Source organism: Peromyscus californicus, unplaced genomic scaffold, assembly GCF_007827085.1.
Source record: "Peromyscus californicus insignis strain IS unplaced genomic scaffold, ASM782708v3 Scaffold_4__1_contigs__length_199733344, whole genome shotgun sequence".
NCBI classification, from domain to species: Eukaryota; Metazoa; Chordata; class Mammalia; order Rodentia; family Cricetidae; genus Peromyscus; species Peromyscus californicus.
In genome coordinates, this window is record NW_026294562.1 from 52188750 (window position 1) to 52205590 (window position 16841).

The 16841-nt window shown below is 48.7% G+C and overlaps 1 protein-coding gene across 1 annotated transcript in view; it reads left to right on the forward strand.

Annotated features, from left to right (window-relative positions):
- The window catches only part of Incenp (inner centromere protein), a 30270-nt gene extending 13977 nt beyond the window's left edge, over positions 1 to 16293 (forward strand). Inside the window, exons 6-18 of the mRNA XM_052763107.1 lie at positions 1205 to 1283; positions 1399 to 1516; positions 2496 to 2547; positions 2953 to 3067; positions 3139 to 3273; positions 8243 to 8352; positions 8425 to 8545; positions 8934 to 9053; positions 9915 to 10078; positions 11264 to 11342; positions 11488 to 11595; positions 12433 to 12583; positions 13885 to 16293. Coding sequence (XP_052619067.1) covers positions 1205 to 1283; positions 1399 to 1516; positions 2496 to 2547; positions 2953 to 3067; positions 3139 to 3273; positions 8243 to 8352; positions 8425 to 8545; positions 8934 to 9053; positions 9915 to 10078; positions 11264 to 11342; positions 11488 to 11595; positions 12433 to 12583; positions 13885 to 14099 — 1567 coding nt within the window. The 3' untranslated portion in view covers positions 14100 to 16293. The remainder of the gene's footprint in view (positions 1 to 1204; positions 1284 to 1398; positions 1517 to 2495; positions 2548 to 2952; positions 3068 to 3138; positions 3274 to 8242; positions 8353 to 8424; positions 8546 to 8933; positions 9054 to 9914; positions 10079 to 11263; positions 11343 to 11487; positions 11596 to 12432; positions 12584 to 13884) is intronic.
- Positions 16294 to 16841: the final 548 nt, after the last annotated feature.

Here is a 16841-nt window from a genome sequence, read left to right on the forward strand (position 1 = left end):
TGTAGAGCCTTCCACCCATGACCAGTCAGCTCTGTTGCTTTGGGGAGCAGTACATCATGACAGGAGTGTGGTAGAACAAAGCTATTTACCTCATGGCTGGGACTTGAAAGGAGAAAGGGAGCAAAGGGCTATGATCCCATATTCATCTTCACGGGCATGCTGTGAATGTGTTGCTCTGATTGATTGATAAATAAAACGCTGATTGGCCAGTAGACAGGTGTGGGAGCCTGTTCTCGGGTTCCTCATGGCTTTACCCAGCAGGTCCGCATAGAGGATGATTAGGACCACGGGCCTGAGTGCAGGTGTCTGGGATGGTCTGCACTTGGCTGTGCTGGGGGAGGAGGTCTTTTGCTCCACCCCTTGGCGTCTCTATAAAAACCTTGGGGCAGAGACAGTCAGGGCCCGTTGGAATAGGTTCCAGGCCCTCTTGAAGCTATCCTTTATTTCCTATCTGTTTATCTCCACAATAAATCCTTCTATCTAATATTTCCTGCTGCTCACACTCAAGAAAACTGGGGAGCTGTGGGGTTGGTGGGTAAACGCCCCACAGACAGGCAGGAAGTATAGTGTAGGCAGGTAAGGAGAGAGAATTCTGGGAGGTAGAAGGCTGAGTCAGGAGACGCTGCCAGCCACTGCTGCCATGAAAAACAAGATGTAAAGTACCAGTAAGCCACAAGCCATGTGGCAACTTATAGATTAATAGAAATGGGTTAATTTAAGATATAAGAACTAGATAGCAAGAAGCCTGAGCCATTATGCCAAACAGTTTAAATAATATAAGTGTCTGTGTGTTTATTTGGGTCTGAGTGGCTGCAGGTCTAAGCGGGACTGGAGAAAACTCTAACTACATACCCATAATAAGCTGAAGCCCTCCAGCTAGGTCCCACCTGTCCAAGTTTCCACTGCATTTTAGTAGTTCTATAATGGGAACAGAGCCTTTAATATGTAGGTCTTTGAGGACAATGAAGATCCAAACCAGAACAGGTTCCCATCCCAAATGAGATCTCTTGACAGGATATCAAACAAGATTCAGAAACTGACATCACTCTCTACTCAGGAAGCCACTGGTGATGGCTGCAGTCTTCCTATCCAGCCTAGACTGTTGGTTTGTGGTCCAGGTCTGGTCACTTAATATTGGCCCTACCTTGAGGAGTTAACAAAAGCTTGGACTTAGAGTTCTCACCGTGCCCTGCTTTGCTTTCAGCCTGGAGCAGGAGCCCACTGAGGAGGCTGAGCCTGAGGAAGCAGCGGAGGAGCCGGAGGTGGCAGCGGAGGAGCCAGAGGTAAGGCCACAGAGACAGATAAGTCTTTAGTGCTCCAAGTGTGAAGCTATGTGCCACGGCTATCCTGAGCCTCAGGATCCACGTGGGCTTCTTCAAGCCTTGGTTCTTCCTGTAGGTCTCCAAAAACAGTGGCTGTACTTCGAAGCGTCACAGTGCCACCAAGATTGTGATTAATACGCCTACCTCGAAGCCTGTGGCCACTGGCCAGGCAACAGCTATTGAAGAGCAGCAAGGTGAGTTGGCTTGGCCCTGACTCTTTGAATACAGAGCCTCATTTTCTGGTCTGATAGGCCAAAGATAAATTAAACCTGAAGAAGCCATGATTTTCTGGCTGGGGCTGCTGCTGAGTGTCACGTGAGTAATTATAGCCGGATGATTAGGAAGAGGAGGGAAGTGTCTGAATGAGGTGAAGGTATGAAGGTGCCATGTCAAGGTCTTGAGGCCCACTGCAAGGGATTCATGAAGAACTACAGACTGGGGTCTGAATGTCTACCTGGCCTCTTGCTCCTGGCTTGTTTTTAACTTTTCTAGTTCAGAAAGGGCAGGATTACTGTGGACTTTGGGAGTTGGTTAGGAGCCCTTGCCTGGCTTCCCAGGCTACTAGTAGACTCTTGGAGTCTGGCTCCTGTTTCTCTGTGGAGGATGATTTCCCTAGTGTGCAGAAATGGTAGCTGTAAGGTTTTGAGCAAAGTGTCCTCTTTATAAAAGGGTCAAGGACAGTTGTGCCAGCCTGAAAGCTCCCAGAACTGTTGCAAAGACCCTTGGGAGTAAAGGGTGCTTCCTCTTGATGTGAAATAGGATGTGCTGTGCCCTGTATGATGCCCCCATAAAGGAACCTTCCTCTCCTGTCATGGTAGTACCAACTGAAGGCCAGAAGAGTAGTAGAGTTTACAGCTTGTCATAAGGTTTCTGCACATAATTTTTGTGGATAGAGGGGGTGGCATGTAGTTTGAGGCTTCGGTGATACTCTCCTGCCATTTGTGTCACAGTTGCCAAGTATTAGGGCTACAGGACCTGACTTGGGGGCCAGTACCCTGGGCTCAAGGCTAATTACTGCTAAGGTTGGTGTTTCTGCCGCTGGCCACCCTGAGGTTGCCAGGAGGGGGCCTTGCTCCTGCTGTAACTGTTGCTGCTGGACCCCTTCCCTAAAACTGGCATGTATACCCCACTGGCATCCTCCATACAACCCCTCTGAAATTGCTCTCTTCACAGAACCCAAGCTTGACCAAAGAGATGGACACACAGAACCACCCCAGAGTGTCAGGTTTGCATCTGGGAAGGGGTATACAGGTAGTTCTGCTCTGAGCCTTCCAGAGGGCCTTGAACCAAGCTGGGGTCATTGTGTAGGGAGGGTAGGTATGTGGCCAGGCATTCTGCTTCTTGGCTGGTGCCAACTCTATTCTCTGACTAAACAGAGGAAACAGCTTGATTCTGTAGATACTGGCTTGGGAATGGGTGATCATGTCCCTCTGCATCCTTTTGGCTCTGTGACCTTTGACTGGCTATCTCCATTTTTCTGAGTGGGCACCAAAGGGCCAGTCTGCATTCTCTTTCAGTCTGTGGCTTGAGCCCAGATTTTTTTTTTTTGCAAAGGATGATCTTTATGGGATGTAGTAGGGTTGTGAGGTGGATTCTCAGGTGTCTTTATGATGTGTCCTGTCCTGGGCAGGAGGAAACGCAGCTACAAGCAGGCAATGAGTGAACCAGATGAGGAGCAGCTGGAGGATGAGGAGCTTCAACCCCCCCGGAACAAGACCCCTTCCCCACCCTGTCCAGCCAACAAGGTATGCAGGTTCTTGCCCTTGCTTGGTGTCTGCCCTACCTGCTCTGTGCTGACCCTGGCCCTGGTCTGCAGGTGGTACGGCCCCTCCGGACCTTCTTGCACACAGTGCAGAAGAACCAAATGCTCATGACCCCTACTTTGGCCTCCCGAAGCAGTGTCATGAAGTCCTTCATTAAACGCAACACTCCCCTCCGTGTGGACCCTAAGGTAAGGGAGCCTATCCCCTGGCTTTGCTTTGCTGGAACTGGGGGCAGTGTGGTTGAAGGCTCTTAGTTTGCTCAAAGTAGTGTGGGCCTGGGCATACAGAGACCTGGCACTGATCACAGGCCAGTGAAAGCCTCTGGTCAGGGGTTGCCTCAATACTGTGGTACTGTGCTGACGTTATGGATCCTGGGCTGTGACTCAGAAGCTCAGCTGCTTGGTGAGCCCGAGGCTCACCAAGTGGGAGGATTGGCTTAGCAGACCTAATGCTGGCCATCATGTCCACAGACCAGTGGTGGGAGTGACTTGGAGGAACAGGTGAAGACACCTTTCTTGTTGGGAGAGAGGGTTGGGTGAGATGAGGTGGTAGTGTGTTGTGGTGAAAGGCCCCAAGGAGTGCATGGCCTGCCCTTTAGGACATCCCTTAGTATTAACTCTTGGTGTTTTTCTGTTTCCTCTCCACAGTGCAGCTTTGTTGTAAGTAAAGCCTTTTCCTGTCCCTTTACAGAGCTGAACCTACTTCTTAACTATCCATGTCACTGTGTAGCTGACAGCTCCTGTGGAAGCACTAACATCGCAAGTGGGATTGTTAGGAAGGCAGATGTGCATGTGGGGGGCACTGGAGTCACCAGGTAGCTGGTGGGATCCAACTGTTCTGGGACTCTGCATCCTCCCACTGTAGAGCTTTCCCTCTGCCGTAACTTACCCTGTTACAGGGAGGACCCAGGTAGGGTGTGACCTGCAGTGTTTATCCAGGCCCCAGCTATTTAAGTGCTTCCCACGGCCATCTACTTCCTCATTCCTAGCACTGGGGCCTGAGGGTCAGAGAAAAGAACAGACGTCTCTGGTCCACAGAGCCATTGAGATTTAGTGGATCATAGACTTGAACAGTAGCCCTGATGGGGGTTTGTGATGGGGTAGGACTGGTGGCTTTAAACTGAGACTGGGTCCAGATGTCGTTGGCATCTGGAAACAAGACCAAAGAAGCTGTTCTTTTCCCAGATACCTCAGAGCTGAGCTGAGCTGGGCTAGATCACTAGCTGTGAGCAAGAGGTTTGGAGAACTGGGACCTGGGCACAGCCCACAGTCCTGTTGTTCCCTGTGCCTGGTGGTTGCTGTCTAGACCAGTTATTTCTTAGCTTCTTGGCATCTGTTTAAAGAATTGAAGATGCACACACACATATAAAAAGTGTGGGATTTTCTTTTAAAATTATTAGAGTGTGTGTGTGTGTGTGTATGTGTATGTACATGCACATGCAAGCACATGGTATGGGACATGTTTGGAAGGTAGTTAGAGGACAGTTTTTTGGAGTCTGTTTTCCTTGCATCATGTGGGTTCTGGGGATCAAAGCAGGGTTGTCAGTCTTGGTGGCAGGTGCTTTTGCCCTTCTCAGAGGTTCAGTGTAGCCAGAAGTTTCTCCCATCCTGCCCGGCCCCACGTCAGGACAAATCTCCCCCACTCACATCTAGCAGCTGCTTGGTCCTAAGTAAACACACAGAGGCTTATATTACTTACAAACTGTATGGCCTGTGGGTCAGGCTTCTTGCTAGCTAGCTCTTATAACTTAACTCAACCCATTTCTGATAATCTATATGTTGCCACATAGCCATGGCCTTACTGGTCTGCTGGCATCTTGTTGCTCCTTGGGCAGCGGGCTGGCATCTCCCCCAGCTCCACCATTCTTTGTCTCATCTTTAGTTTGAATGTACCACCTGACCTTATCTTGCCCTGCCATAGGCCAACGCAGCTTTATTTATCAACCAATCAGAGCAACACATATTCACAGCGTACAGAAAGACATCCCACAACAGTTCAGGATTTAAAAGTGAAAGTTCGGAGTAGATACACTACAAGGGAAGAGCAGGGTCCTGAGTGGGTCCAGGAGAAAGGGGAACTGGTTGCTAGGAACAGGGTATAGATGGTTTTCTGCTCTGATGAACTTTTGATTGACAGTTGGAAACTTTGACCTATGCAGGTGTGGGTTGTACATCCCATAATTTTAGCAATATGGCCGGGCGGTGGTGGCGCACACCTTTAATCCCAGCACTCGGGAGGCAGAGCCAGGCGGATCTCTGTGAGTTCGAGGCCAGCCTGGGCTACCAAGTGAGTTCCAGGAAAGGCGCAAAGCTACACAGAGAAACCCTGTCTTGAAAAACCAAAAAAAAAAAAAAAATTTTAGCAATATGTATGCCCAGAAATACATAGGCATGTGATGTTAATAAGGTTTTTCCCCCTAAAAGTTCATGCTGAGGACACAGGTTGCTTTATTATGCGTTCAATCTAAAACTGCTTTGGCTCACTTCCTTCTAGTTCTGTGATGGATTCCAGGGTGCATTTGACCATAAACTACAAACAAAATTGCTAGGGAGGAGAAGGGTGCTGCTTTTTCTGGAATGGATTGTGTGTAGCTGCAGCTAGAGCAGTTGCTCAGTACTTTGTTGGAAAAGGGGTGCTTGTTACTCAGGTCATGAAGGATGTCCTGGGTTGCTGAGCTCTGTACACCTGCCTGCTTCTCACCTTGATGCAGCCCCTTGTTCTTAGAGTTCCTGAGAAGCGTTGTGAAGACACCTGGAGGGCTTCTGCCTTCAGCCGATGCCTTGGCAGGTGGGAGGGTCTCAGCAGCTGCCCAGATGGGTCCTGAACAGAGGCTTCTCCACCCTGCTTAGCATGTCTCCAGTATGCTAGTTTGCCAGCTGTGGCTTCAGGGAGTTAGTTAGTTTTGTGCCTGGCAGTGAAGAAGGCTTGACTCGTTCCTTCCTCAACTGGCCGTTCATTTCCTCCTCTTCTCTATATTGACTAAGGCCTTGCAGGTATCATGGGCATAGCCAAGAGGCACTGCAAGTTGCCCTTTCCTGCTTTGGGGAACCCAAGTCCCTGCAGAGGGCATCTGGTGGGTATAGCTCAGATACCAGAGACTAGGAAGGTTGAGGTGTTCTGGGTCTTGGACACCTGAGTTTTCTCAGCTACAAAATGAGAGTACTTGAGGAGATTTGGTGATTTGGAGAGTGAGTGTGCGTGCATTGAGAGCAAGGGTAGGTGTAAAGTAGTTTGTTGGACACATGGAAGGGAGAGCACTCAGGCGAAGCCTCCAGGCAGAAGGGCCTACTCCAGCTTGTGGTTTCCTCTCATTTTGCTTGGGCCTTGAGGGTGGTTCTGGGAACATAGATGACCAGAGCTCATTTGAAGTCTGGGCCAGAGAAGAAGTGAATTCTGTAACACGACGACTCTGAAAGCACTGATTTACAAATAATGCAACAGAAAAAAATACTCTGGCTGGTGCTTAAGAATGAAAGGCTGTATCTCAGTCTTGTTGAAAGCTGGAGTTTGATTGGCTATAGAAGGAAAAAAGGTGGATGGTGGTGAACATTGGGTACCACCCAGCCTATGTTTCTGAAATGCTTTTTTCCCAAGGAGAGCATGTGTGTACAGTAGGGCGGGAGAGAAAGTTGGAGTGTTACCCTCCTGTTTGTTTGTTGTTGTTGTTTTGTGTGTGTGTGTGTGCGTGTGTGTGTGTGTGTGTGTGTGTGTGTGTGTGTGTGTGTGTGTGTGTGTGTGTGCTTAAGACATGGTCTCAAGTAGCCCAGGTTGGCCTTCAGCTCCTAATCTTCCTGGCTTTACCTCCCAAATCCTGGGATTATAGGTGTGTGTCACTATGTCTGGTTTCCATTTTTTCTTTCTGAGTCTGGGTAGTTGGAGAAGCAGGGACCTACTAAAGGTCACCCATTTCTTCCGTGTGGATCCCCCAAGACCAGCGCTTTTCAGGCCCTTCTGTACCCAGCTTGGCTTCTATAGCTCCTGATGCCCTCCTTCTTTCCATTTCTCTCTTAAATGTTTTTTGTTCCTCTGATCTCAGCAGCCGCACACCTGTTCTTAATCACTAGGAGTATTTTTGGGGGATGCCTTGTGAATTGTGTTGAGTCATATGCTACCTTTGGTGGTTAGCCACTGTCCTTCCAGATAAGGTTTTTGAACCTGTCTAAATATTGTTGCATTTGAAGTAAGTTTCTTATAAACACCACATAATTGGCTTTTTAAAAAATTTTGGCAAATGTCTTCTATTACACACACACACACACACACACACACACACACACACACACACACACAAATATGTTTATATATATTTTTTATTTTACGTGTATGGATGTTTTATCTGTATGTATGTCTGTGCACCATGCGCTACCTGCATGCTTGGTACCCAGGAAGGCCAGAAAGGGCATCAGACCCTCTGGACCTGGAGTTACAGATGGTTGTGAGCCCCCTTGTGGGTTCTGGAAAGCACTCGTCTGGTCCTTGGCCAAGGACCGTTTGGAGCCCCTCCCACACTGGCTGCTGTGTGTGGCTGTGACTGTGTCCCCGTGGACTTTGCCAGTCTGCCTGGGAGGTGATGCCAGCACTGATCTGCTCTACGGCTAGCTATCTCTTAATGTTGTTGTAAACGTTATTAACACAGGCATACCACAAGAAATTTGGAAACTAAAAGGAAAGACATACCATCCTTGATCTAGCTCACTAGCCTGTACAACTGTGTTAACATTTCATGGTACTTTATTTTTTTAAGAGTGGTGCATGTGCATATTCCTAGCATGTATTGAAAGTCATAGCAGTGATAAATGACTGTTCCTTCATCCTGCCCTCCCAAATGGAACATTAGCAGACACTTTGTAAGTTGCCTTCCTTTCTCTTTGCATTCTTAGTCTTTAGTCTTTTTTTTTTTCAAGCTGTTTATTTAATTATAATCAACACACATCTAATTTGAGGCTGCTTTTTGTGTTACTTACAAATTGGGGTTTGGTGAGGCATTCAGGTCCTCCTGAATGCCTGTGCTTGCCTAGGGTGGGCACAGGGTACGCTGGGACATCTCTTTCTGAGAGGCATCTGCTGCCACACTGGTTGAGAACTGATGCACGCTGCCAGGCAGCCTGTGGGGTTGGGTGTCCTCACTCACACGCCAGTGCCCCCCACCCTCTTCAGGAGAAGGAACGCCAGCGCCTGGAGAGCCTGCGTCGGAAAGAGGAGGCTGAGCAGCTGCGCAGACAGAAGGTGGAGGAGGACAAGCGGCGGCGGCTGGAGGAGGTGAAGCTGTAAGTGCCCCAGCTCCCAGCCCAGCTTGCCCCAGCCTAGGCAGGCTCTCCTTAACTCTGCTTTGCCCGCAGGAAGCGTGAAGAGCGCCTCCGCAAGGTGCTGCAGGCCCGTGAGCGGGTGGAGCAGATGAAGGAGGAAAAGAAGAAGCAGATTGAGCAGAAGTTTGCTCAGATTGATGAGAAGACAGAGAAGGTGAGCCTGGGCTGCTGGGCAGCGAGACTGTAGGTGGGTGCTATCTGCTGGAGCCCAAGCACTTTAGGCTTGGCAGCCTGAAGGGTGGGACTGGACTCCTCCACAAGTCATCGACTGGGTAACCTGTATACCCCTGCTTCCTGTCACATGAGCTCTGGAGTCTCTTCTGAGGCAAGTTAAATGCTGGAAGCCTGGCCTAAATTTCCCTAGCAGCCCTTTGTGAATGGGCAGTCTTGGGCAGGTATGGCTTTTTGTGCCTTTTCCCTAGGCTCTGGGCAGCAAGCAGGGTTTGTAGTGGAATGGGGGTGCCTATCATAGAGCTCTGGGTCCCACTGTGCATGCTGAGTGAGGGGCTGCTCCGGAGAGCACATGTGAGTGGATTCTGCAGGCTAAGGAGGAGCGGCTGGCAGAGAAGGCCAAGAAGAAGGCAGCTGCCAAGAAGATGGAGGAGGTGGAGGCACGCCGGAAGCAGGAGGAGGAGGCGCGCAGGCTCAGGTTGCTCCAACAGGTGTGGTCACAGGTGGGGCAGGGAAGAAGTGGGTAAGACAGGCACTGACTGCCTCCATGTCATGAGAACTGGCTGGACACACCCATTCTGTAGAGCAGAAACTACTGGAACTGCCCGCTGACCTGAGGGTTGGGTGGTGGTGACTTTCTCTAGATGCCAAAGTTTGAGGATTAAATATGTGCATCTGGTGTCGGCCTTCATGGCACAGCTGCTATTTCTTAGCAGGTTGCTCACGTAGCAGCGATCTTGCTGATATGGTTGTAGTTGAGAGCAAAATTCACTAATGTATGTGAAGTATGCCATGCCTGGTATATGCTGAATGTCCTGCAGGTGATTGCACTTACCACCCATCCTTGAGCCTTATACTTGGAAGAGTAGGGCCCCGTCTCTCCCTGGGAACTGGCAGTCTTACTGCTGTAGGGAACAAGTGTCCATCATTGGGGAGTTCTAGGACTAACCAGTATGGTTTATTTGTGCTGTGATAGGTACTTCTTAAGTATTAGTGCATGTTAACTCAGCAGCTCCATGAGGTGCAGCTGCTGCTCTTGGCCTGTTTTGCAGATGGGAACCTGACCACTGGGTCAGATGGCTTGCCCATTGTGCACAGCTAACTCCAGGCTCCACTCTTGCTTGTTCGTTCTGCTGCAGTAGTTGCCAGATGCCTTTTCAGTCTGGCCATGATTTACAAAACTTCACTTGTCAAGGCGTCTGACGACTCAGTTCTAGCTGATGTCATGGTGGTGGCCAGTGCCTTAGGAGCCCGGGCTGTGGGCAGGAACAGCCCCTTAGCCCTTGGCTAGCTTCTCCCTGTGGGCTCAACCTGGCTTGAGTGTCCTGCACTTCAATGCATTGCCATCTCAGGAGGAAGAGGAGCAGCGGCATTATGAGATGCTCCAGCGGAAGAAGGAGGAGGAGCAGGAGCGGCGCAAGGCAGCTGAGGCCAGGCGACTGGCAGAGCAGCGAGAGCAGGAGCGGCAAAGGGAGCAGGAACGCAAGAGGGAGCAGGAATGTCTTCAGGCCAAGAGGTGAGGCCGCCCACTGGCCATTTACTGTCCTGGGTGGGGAGTGAGAGGCAGCATGGCCGTTGCTTCTTGACAGCTCTCATCTTCACTTGAAGGTTGGCGGGCTCTCCCTTGGCTTCCAAACCAGATGCCTACAGCTGGTGGATCACCAGATAGGGTATATGTTAGCTGGGAGAGATTCAAGGGCTAACAACTAGGGTCACTCCGTGTTTGGTTCTGCTTCCACCAAATGTGCTGACTCCTTTGTTGTCTTTCAGTGGACACAGCAGGGTGGGGGAATCTTAGAACAGACTAGTACTTCTCCATCGGGCTGCCACAGGCATCATGGCAGGAGGGATGCTTGTAGTGCAGTATAGGACATTGAGCATCTTTAGCCCGGACCCCTGTGCTTCCCTTGCTGGTGGTGATAACCCAGTGAGGTGTTCCCCTCACTGACATTTATTAGGATTGTGGCCACATTGTGCAGACCTGTAGGACCAGCAACTGTTCTTCTCCTACTCAGCTCCTGAGAAACTGTCTTTGTGGTGGGTACAGGCTTAGTAGAGAAGTGAGGACTTCAGCTAGAGGGCTAGAATCTCAGGGCAGTGTAGGGTACATGTAGATTGACACCTAAGTATCCCTGGTCTTATGGGTAGAGTCAGAGATAAGAGTCTGGAATGGGATGGGTGGTGAGGGATGTATTAACTTTGAGGGGTGAAGGGGCGTTGTGGTTGGTAGCTCTGAGGTTGCTCTGAGCTGCATGCTCTGCAGGTTTTCTTATTTAATCCTTACTTGAAGCTCTTACGGCATAGAAACTATCAGCTTACAGAGGAAACTGGTTTGAGAGGGAGGCTAAATGACTTGTTGAGGTCAGGCTCCATCACCAGCCCCTCCCCGCTGTGGGTCGAGCTGAGTGCTCTGTTGTTTCATGTGGTGGTTATGACAGGGCTGGAGGAAAGGTGTTCCTCTTCCCACTGTGAAAAAGAGAAGGGTGAGGCTGAGAGACCTCACGTGCATGGAAGAGGGGGGTTGTGTGTTGTTAGGCTCCAAAGTCATGCTCAGAATCTTGCTTTTGGAGAGTCTAGCTGTTGGCTCTAAGCTGGTGTCCCATTCTCTAAAGGCATGCCCACCAAGCCTAGCTTCCCTTTCCCGGATGGGAACAGGGCTAGGGCCCCACTGCTGCTCTGACAGATTCTTGGTGGTTCTCAGGGAGATGCAGGAGAGAGAGAAAGCCCTGCGGCTACAGAAGGAGCGACTTCAGAGGGAACTGGAGGAGAAGAAGAAGAAGGTAGGGGGCTGGGAGCATGAGCTTCCTGTGGGGTCTGTTCTGAGCTGTGAGGTGAGAGAACTGGGGAACCTGGGCCTTGACACATGGGCTAACAGTGTGGCCAGAGGAGAGGGGAGACACACATACCTTGTTGGCTGGGTTCCAGGAAGAGCAGCAGCGCCTGGCTGAGCTGCGACTGCAGGAGGAGCAGGCAAAGAAAGCCAAGGAGGCGGCAGCAGCCAGCAAGGTCCTGAACGTGACTGTGGATGTACAGGTGAGGCCTGTGCCCGAGGTGGGAGGGCCTCCCCCATTCTCCATTTGCTTACAAGCTCAAGCTGTGTTAGAGCCTGAAGAGAGGACGAGTCACTACCAGCCTTTCCGGTTTTTCCCCTTTTTCTTTTTGGTGACAGGGTCTGGCTCTGTAACCCAGACTGGCCTCAAATTTGTAATCCTTTTACAAATTTTTATAAATGTTAATCCTTAACCTCCCAGTTCCAGGGATTACAGGCATGTAGGCCTATACCTAACTTCTGTTTTTGCTATTTTCCATAATGCATAGTTTTTTGATATTATAAAACTAGAATGTTACTTGAAAAAAAACAAACTTTTTTTTTTTTTTTTTTTGAGACAGGGCCTTGGTATAGCTCTAGCTGGCCTGGAACTCCAAGATCTGCTATCTCTGCCTTCTAAGTACACTACCATACCTACCCTAGACATCTGTCTTAACACATGTAAATTTCTTTCTTTTGATGCCTATGTCCCAGGTAATCACATTGGGATTTAACAAGTTCCTGTCGATGAATGAGTATTTAAATTGGTTACAGAACACCTTGTCACTGCCACAAAGTCAAGATGTTGAAGTTAGTTAAAGGACCAGAGGGCTAGTTGAAGTCATGGTGTGTCTTGAAGTATCTCTAAGGGGAGGGACATGCTGAAGTGGAAGAAAGTTAGCATGATACAAAGTGGTTTATATTGCCTGGCTTATTTAAATGAAAAAGTGTTCCTAAAGCTTTTCTGTTTTCTTCTTGAGAAGTGGGTGGAGATGACCAGAGTGTCAGTGTCCTCCAGAAATTCAGAGGAGGGAGTAACGGCCATGTTGACTTTCTTCCAGTCTCCTGTTTGCACCTCATATCAAATGACTCCACAAGGACCCAAATCCCACCCCAAGATCAGCACAGATAACTATGGGATGGACCTAAATAGTGATGATTCTACGGATGATGAAGCTCATCCCCGGAAGCCCATCCCTTCCTGGGCCAGAGGTGAGCAGAGCCCAGTGCTTGGGCCGCTCTCCTTCCTCACCTTTGTGGGATGTGGAAGTGGTGGCTTAGCTGTTGCAGGTGTGTAGGCTGATGTGCTAGTGCCAAGTGGCTTACGGCATTGATCTGAGAGGCCTGTGTTGGGCTTTGAGCATGCACCTAGAGGTAGGAGGGGTCCTCTGGCCTGAAGGCCCATCTGAGGATGAGGATGAAGGGTATTGAGTTCCTTTACTCTTGTTGAATGTAGCTCTGTGATGTGGACTGAGTCCCCTCCTCAGAGCCTCACCCAGCAGGGCTCTTGAGACTTGGACCCATGTAAGCACCCATGGGTGAGCATAGAATTGAGAGTGTAGCAGGATTTGGGTGGAATGCTAAGAGCTAGGAAAGGTCATGAGAAGGGGCATTGGTACTAGAGCAGGATTTGCCCTGAGTCTGGAGGTCTCAGATTTATACTGGGGTGTAATGCTGTCTCTGGCCTGGGTTTGAGGATCTGCTAGGGTGCTCTTTAGGACTGATGAACTGAAGGTTAGCACAGGGTGCTGACCTCAGAAGAAGGGTCCTTAAATCCCACAGTGGGTCAGCACTGGACAGAAGACAGCTTACTTTCATAACTCTGACCTTGTTTGAAATGAACCCTGTAGTAACTAGAATCTTACTTTTCTAAACCACTCAAGCAGGGGCCAGTGTGGCCAGCAAAGTCGCCTGATGGTAGTTGATGTTGGATTACTAGTTTCTGTATCTGTGAAGAGGGCATATTATTAGGACCCAACTGAGATGATTATTGAGAGTGAAGTAATTCAGGAACAGTACCCCGTGCAGAGCAAGCCCTGCGTGTGTGTTCCCTCCTCATTCTTGAGGGTCCTCCACAGCCTGGTTTGCAGGGCTGTGACTCCCACAGCTCTGCTCCTTCAGCCTTCACATTCTTTCTTAGGGTCTGTGAGGTTGGTGAGAGTAGCCAGGCAAGAAGGCTTAAGAGTTAGAGACAGGCTTGTCTTCACACTGAGCTCTGCCATTCATCTGCCATGTGCCTTGGACAAGTCTCTGCCTACAAAATGAGGAGAATAAGCTATCGCCTAAGCCTCCTCCCGGTGTGCTTTGTTTAGGTTTGGCTGCTAGAAGATGGAGATAAGAGCAAAATTGGTGTTGGGAGGGGATGTGCAGGAGGAGGAGGCCTCCGGAGGAGCAGCTAGAGTAGGGCAGGGCATGCAGGTGTGGAGAGGGTGGATGGACTCTGTACGTAGTACAGGGATCAGGGAAGCTCCCAGAGAGCACCAGGCAGTGATCCAGGCCTCTGATTTCCTCAGGCTCCCAGCTCAGCCATGCCATCGTCCACCAGTACTACCACCCCCCGAACCTTACAGAGCTCTTCGGAACCATTCTCCCTCTGGACTTGGAGGACATCTTTAAGAAGAGCAAACCCCGCTACCACAAACGCACTAGCTCTGCTGCTTGGAACTCACCACCCCTGAAAGCCACCAGGGTCCCCAGCAGCCTGGTCTATAGCCTGAAGAAGCCATGAGGCAGGTCCTCAGTCCTCCTGGCCGTACTGGTCCTATGTGTGTCTGTCTGTTTCTGCGTTGGGCTGGTGCCCTTCTGTGTGACATGCCATTGGTCAGATGGATGTCAACATCCTCTGCTTGTCAGGGGCTCCCAGCCCTGTGTGGAGGATGGGCTTGATGGGTGGCTGGGGAAGAACCAAGTTCAGCACTGCCTGGTCTGTAGGCAGTACTCTGTAAATAGATTGTTACAATCCAGTTGACTTTTAGTTTCTAGTGTTGTGAGGTAGGTTAATAAAGTATATACCTTGAAGCCTGCTGTGGCTATTGTGAAGACTAGGGCCTTCAATGGAATGTTGGTCTGCAGCAGCGACTCAGGATCACCTGGGGCCAGATGGTGTTCCACCCAGAGGTTCTGATGCCAGACAACCCCTGGGAAGCATGTCAGCTTGTCATTCAAGGGCACTTGAACATCCTTCCTGTTTGTAAAAGGAGCCTGCCCATTCTTTGGGAAAGACCTGGCCTGTGACACAGCTCTGCTATTCAGCTCTAGTCTCTCAGCCTGACCACTCTCAGGCTCTGCCATGCTTGAGAAAGTCCTTGTGCTGGGTCTGATCAGGAAGGAAGAATGCTCTTCAAGATGACCTTGTGATCTGTGCTTGCAAATGGAGAAGGATTTCACCACAAGACCACTAGCCATTAAGGAAGTGCTTAGCTCAGTGCGGGGTGGCCCTGGTCCTGAGAGCTCCTGAAACTCTTTCCATAGAGTTTGGGTCAGCCACATGGGCAGATGGGCAGTCACACCACAGTTGTCTTGAAGATACTATAGTAAGCTCATGTATTTTCCCATTACCTCCAGCTCCACTCTTCAGGACAGTTAAGTTGTGTGGCCTGAGAAGCTGACAAGCCAACCGTGGAAACCTTTGCCAATTGCTTTAGGTCCAAATAAAGACTAAACAGTGAGGAAAGAGTGAACACAGTAGTCCAAGTCTAGAAGATTCTTCCCATGCAGAGTTCATGTACGGTTCATTCAAATATGGTGCACACAGTGCAGTTAATTCCATGTATTCTCACTAGTAACAGTTGAGTACACTGGAAGGCAGAACTGTCTAAAACCACAAGATCAAACTCACTTGTCAGCACATTTATTCAGTGCTTAGAAAATAAACAGGAAGGTAATCTTGTCGAGTCTTGGCCAGCATTTGGTATTGTCTGTATTTCTTACTTAGCCACCCTAATGGCTGTATGGAGATATTTCATCATGGTTTTAATTTGCATTTTCCTGATGGCTGTTGGTGAATATCATAATCAGATTCTTGTTTACCACCTGGATATCTTTTATTGGTAACAAGTCTGTTCAAGTACTTTGTTCATTTTGAAGTGTTTTTTTTTCCCCACTGGAGTTTACGATGTGAATGTAGGAATGCAGTCTTAGTCCGATGTGCTTTGTGGTGTTCCCCAGTCTAAACTGCAGCTTGTCTTCTCATTTCTAACACCTCACAGAGCACACACAGTTTGGTGAGGTCTGTTTGGTTACTTTATGGGTTGTGCCTTTTTGAGGTCATGTCTAAGAAATGCAAAGATTTCCTTCTGTGTTTCCTAAACTATTCCATGGTTGACACAGTGCATGAGGATTTATGATCGTCTCCAGTTAACTTTTTAAACTGCCGGTGTCCGCCTTTTGTTTGAATTTGAGGACATAGACGGGTGCCTAATTATAGCACCGTTCATTGAAGAGATTCATTTTCCAGAGTTTCCTTGACGTCTTTGTTGGGGAAGCACATTGGCATGGGCCCATGGGCGACTCCTGCTTGGACTCCACAAGGATCAGAACTTGTAGTAAGTCTTAATCCAGTGCTCTAATTCTTCCAGCTTTGTATTTCCTTTTCTGAGTTGATTTTGACTTGTATTACTTTTGCTTTTTCATGTAAATTTTAGAACCAGCTTATATATACAAAACTTCTCAGTTTTGACTAGCATTTCATTGAATAATAGACAAATTAGAGGGGAGCTTGGCACACTTACAATATTCTTCCAGTCTGTGAACAGCTTGTCTTTACACCCTTGGTTTCTGTCATCAGCATTTTGTGGTCTCAGCATCCATCCTGTACATTTTCTGTTAAATATTTTTGTGGAGTACTGTAAATGGTATTGTTTTTCTGATTTGGGTTTATACTTGTTCATTGTTGGTATATAGAAATACAATTGGCTTTTGCATGTTGTTCTTGTATTTTGTGATATAACTAAAGCAATGCTCAGGGAAATTTATGGCACTGTTTCCTCATGTTAGCGGTGAAAAAGGTCTCCACGGCCTATATTGCCACTTTAAGAAATTAGAAAAGGGACTGGAGAGTAGGCTTAGCAGTTAAGAGCGCTGACTACTCCTCCAGAGGTCCTGGGTTCAATTCCCAGCACCCACACAGTGGCTCACAATCTTTACTCCAGTTCCAGGGATCTGATTACCTCTTCTGGCCTCCATGGGCGCTGTACACAGTGTGCACAGCACAGATACACATGCAGGCAGAACACCCATACACTTAAATAAAAGAAACTAGAAAAAGATCAATTTAAAGTAATAAACAAATAGCACAGGCAGAGCAGAAATCAATGATACTAGAAAGAAAAAAATTAAAGCAAAAGCTTGTGATTTGAGAGGTTCAAGAAAATCCATAAGCCTCTGTTGAGACTCTGAAGATGAAGGCAGGTTACTTTCTCAGAAAGATGGCATCAGTGCACTTTTACAGCATTAAAATAGTAATAAACAC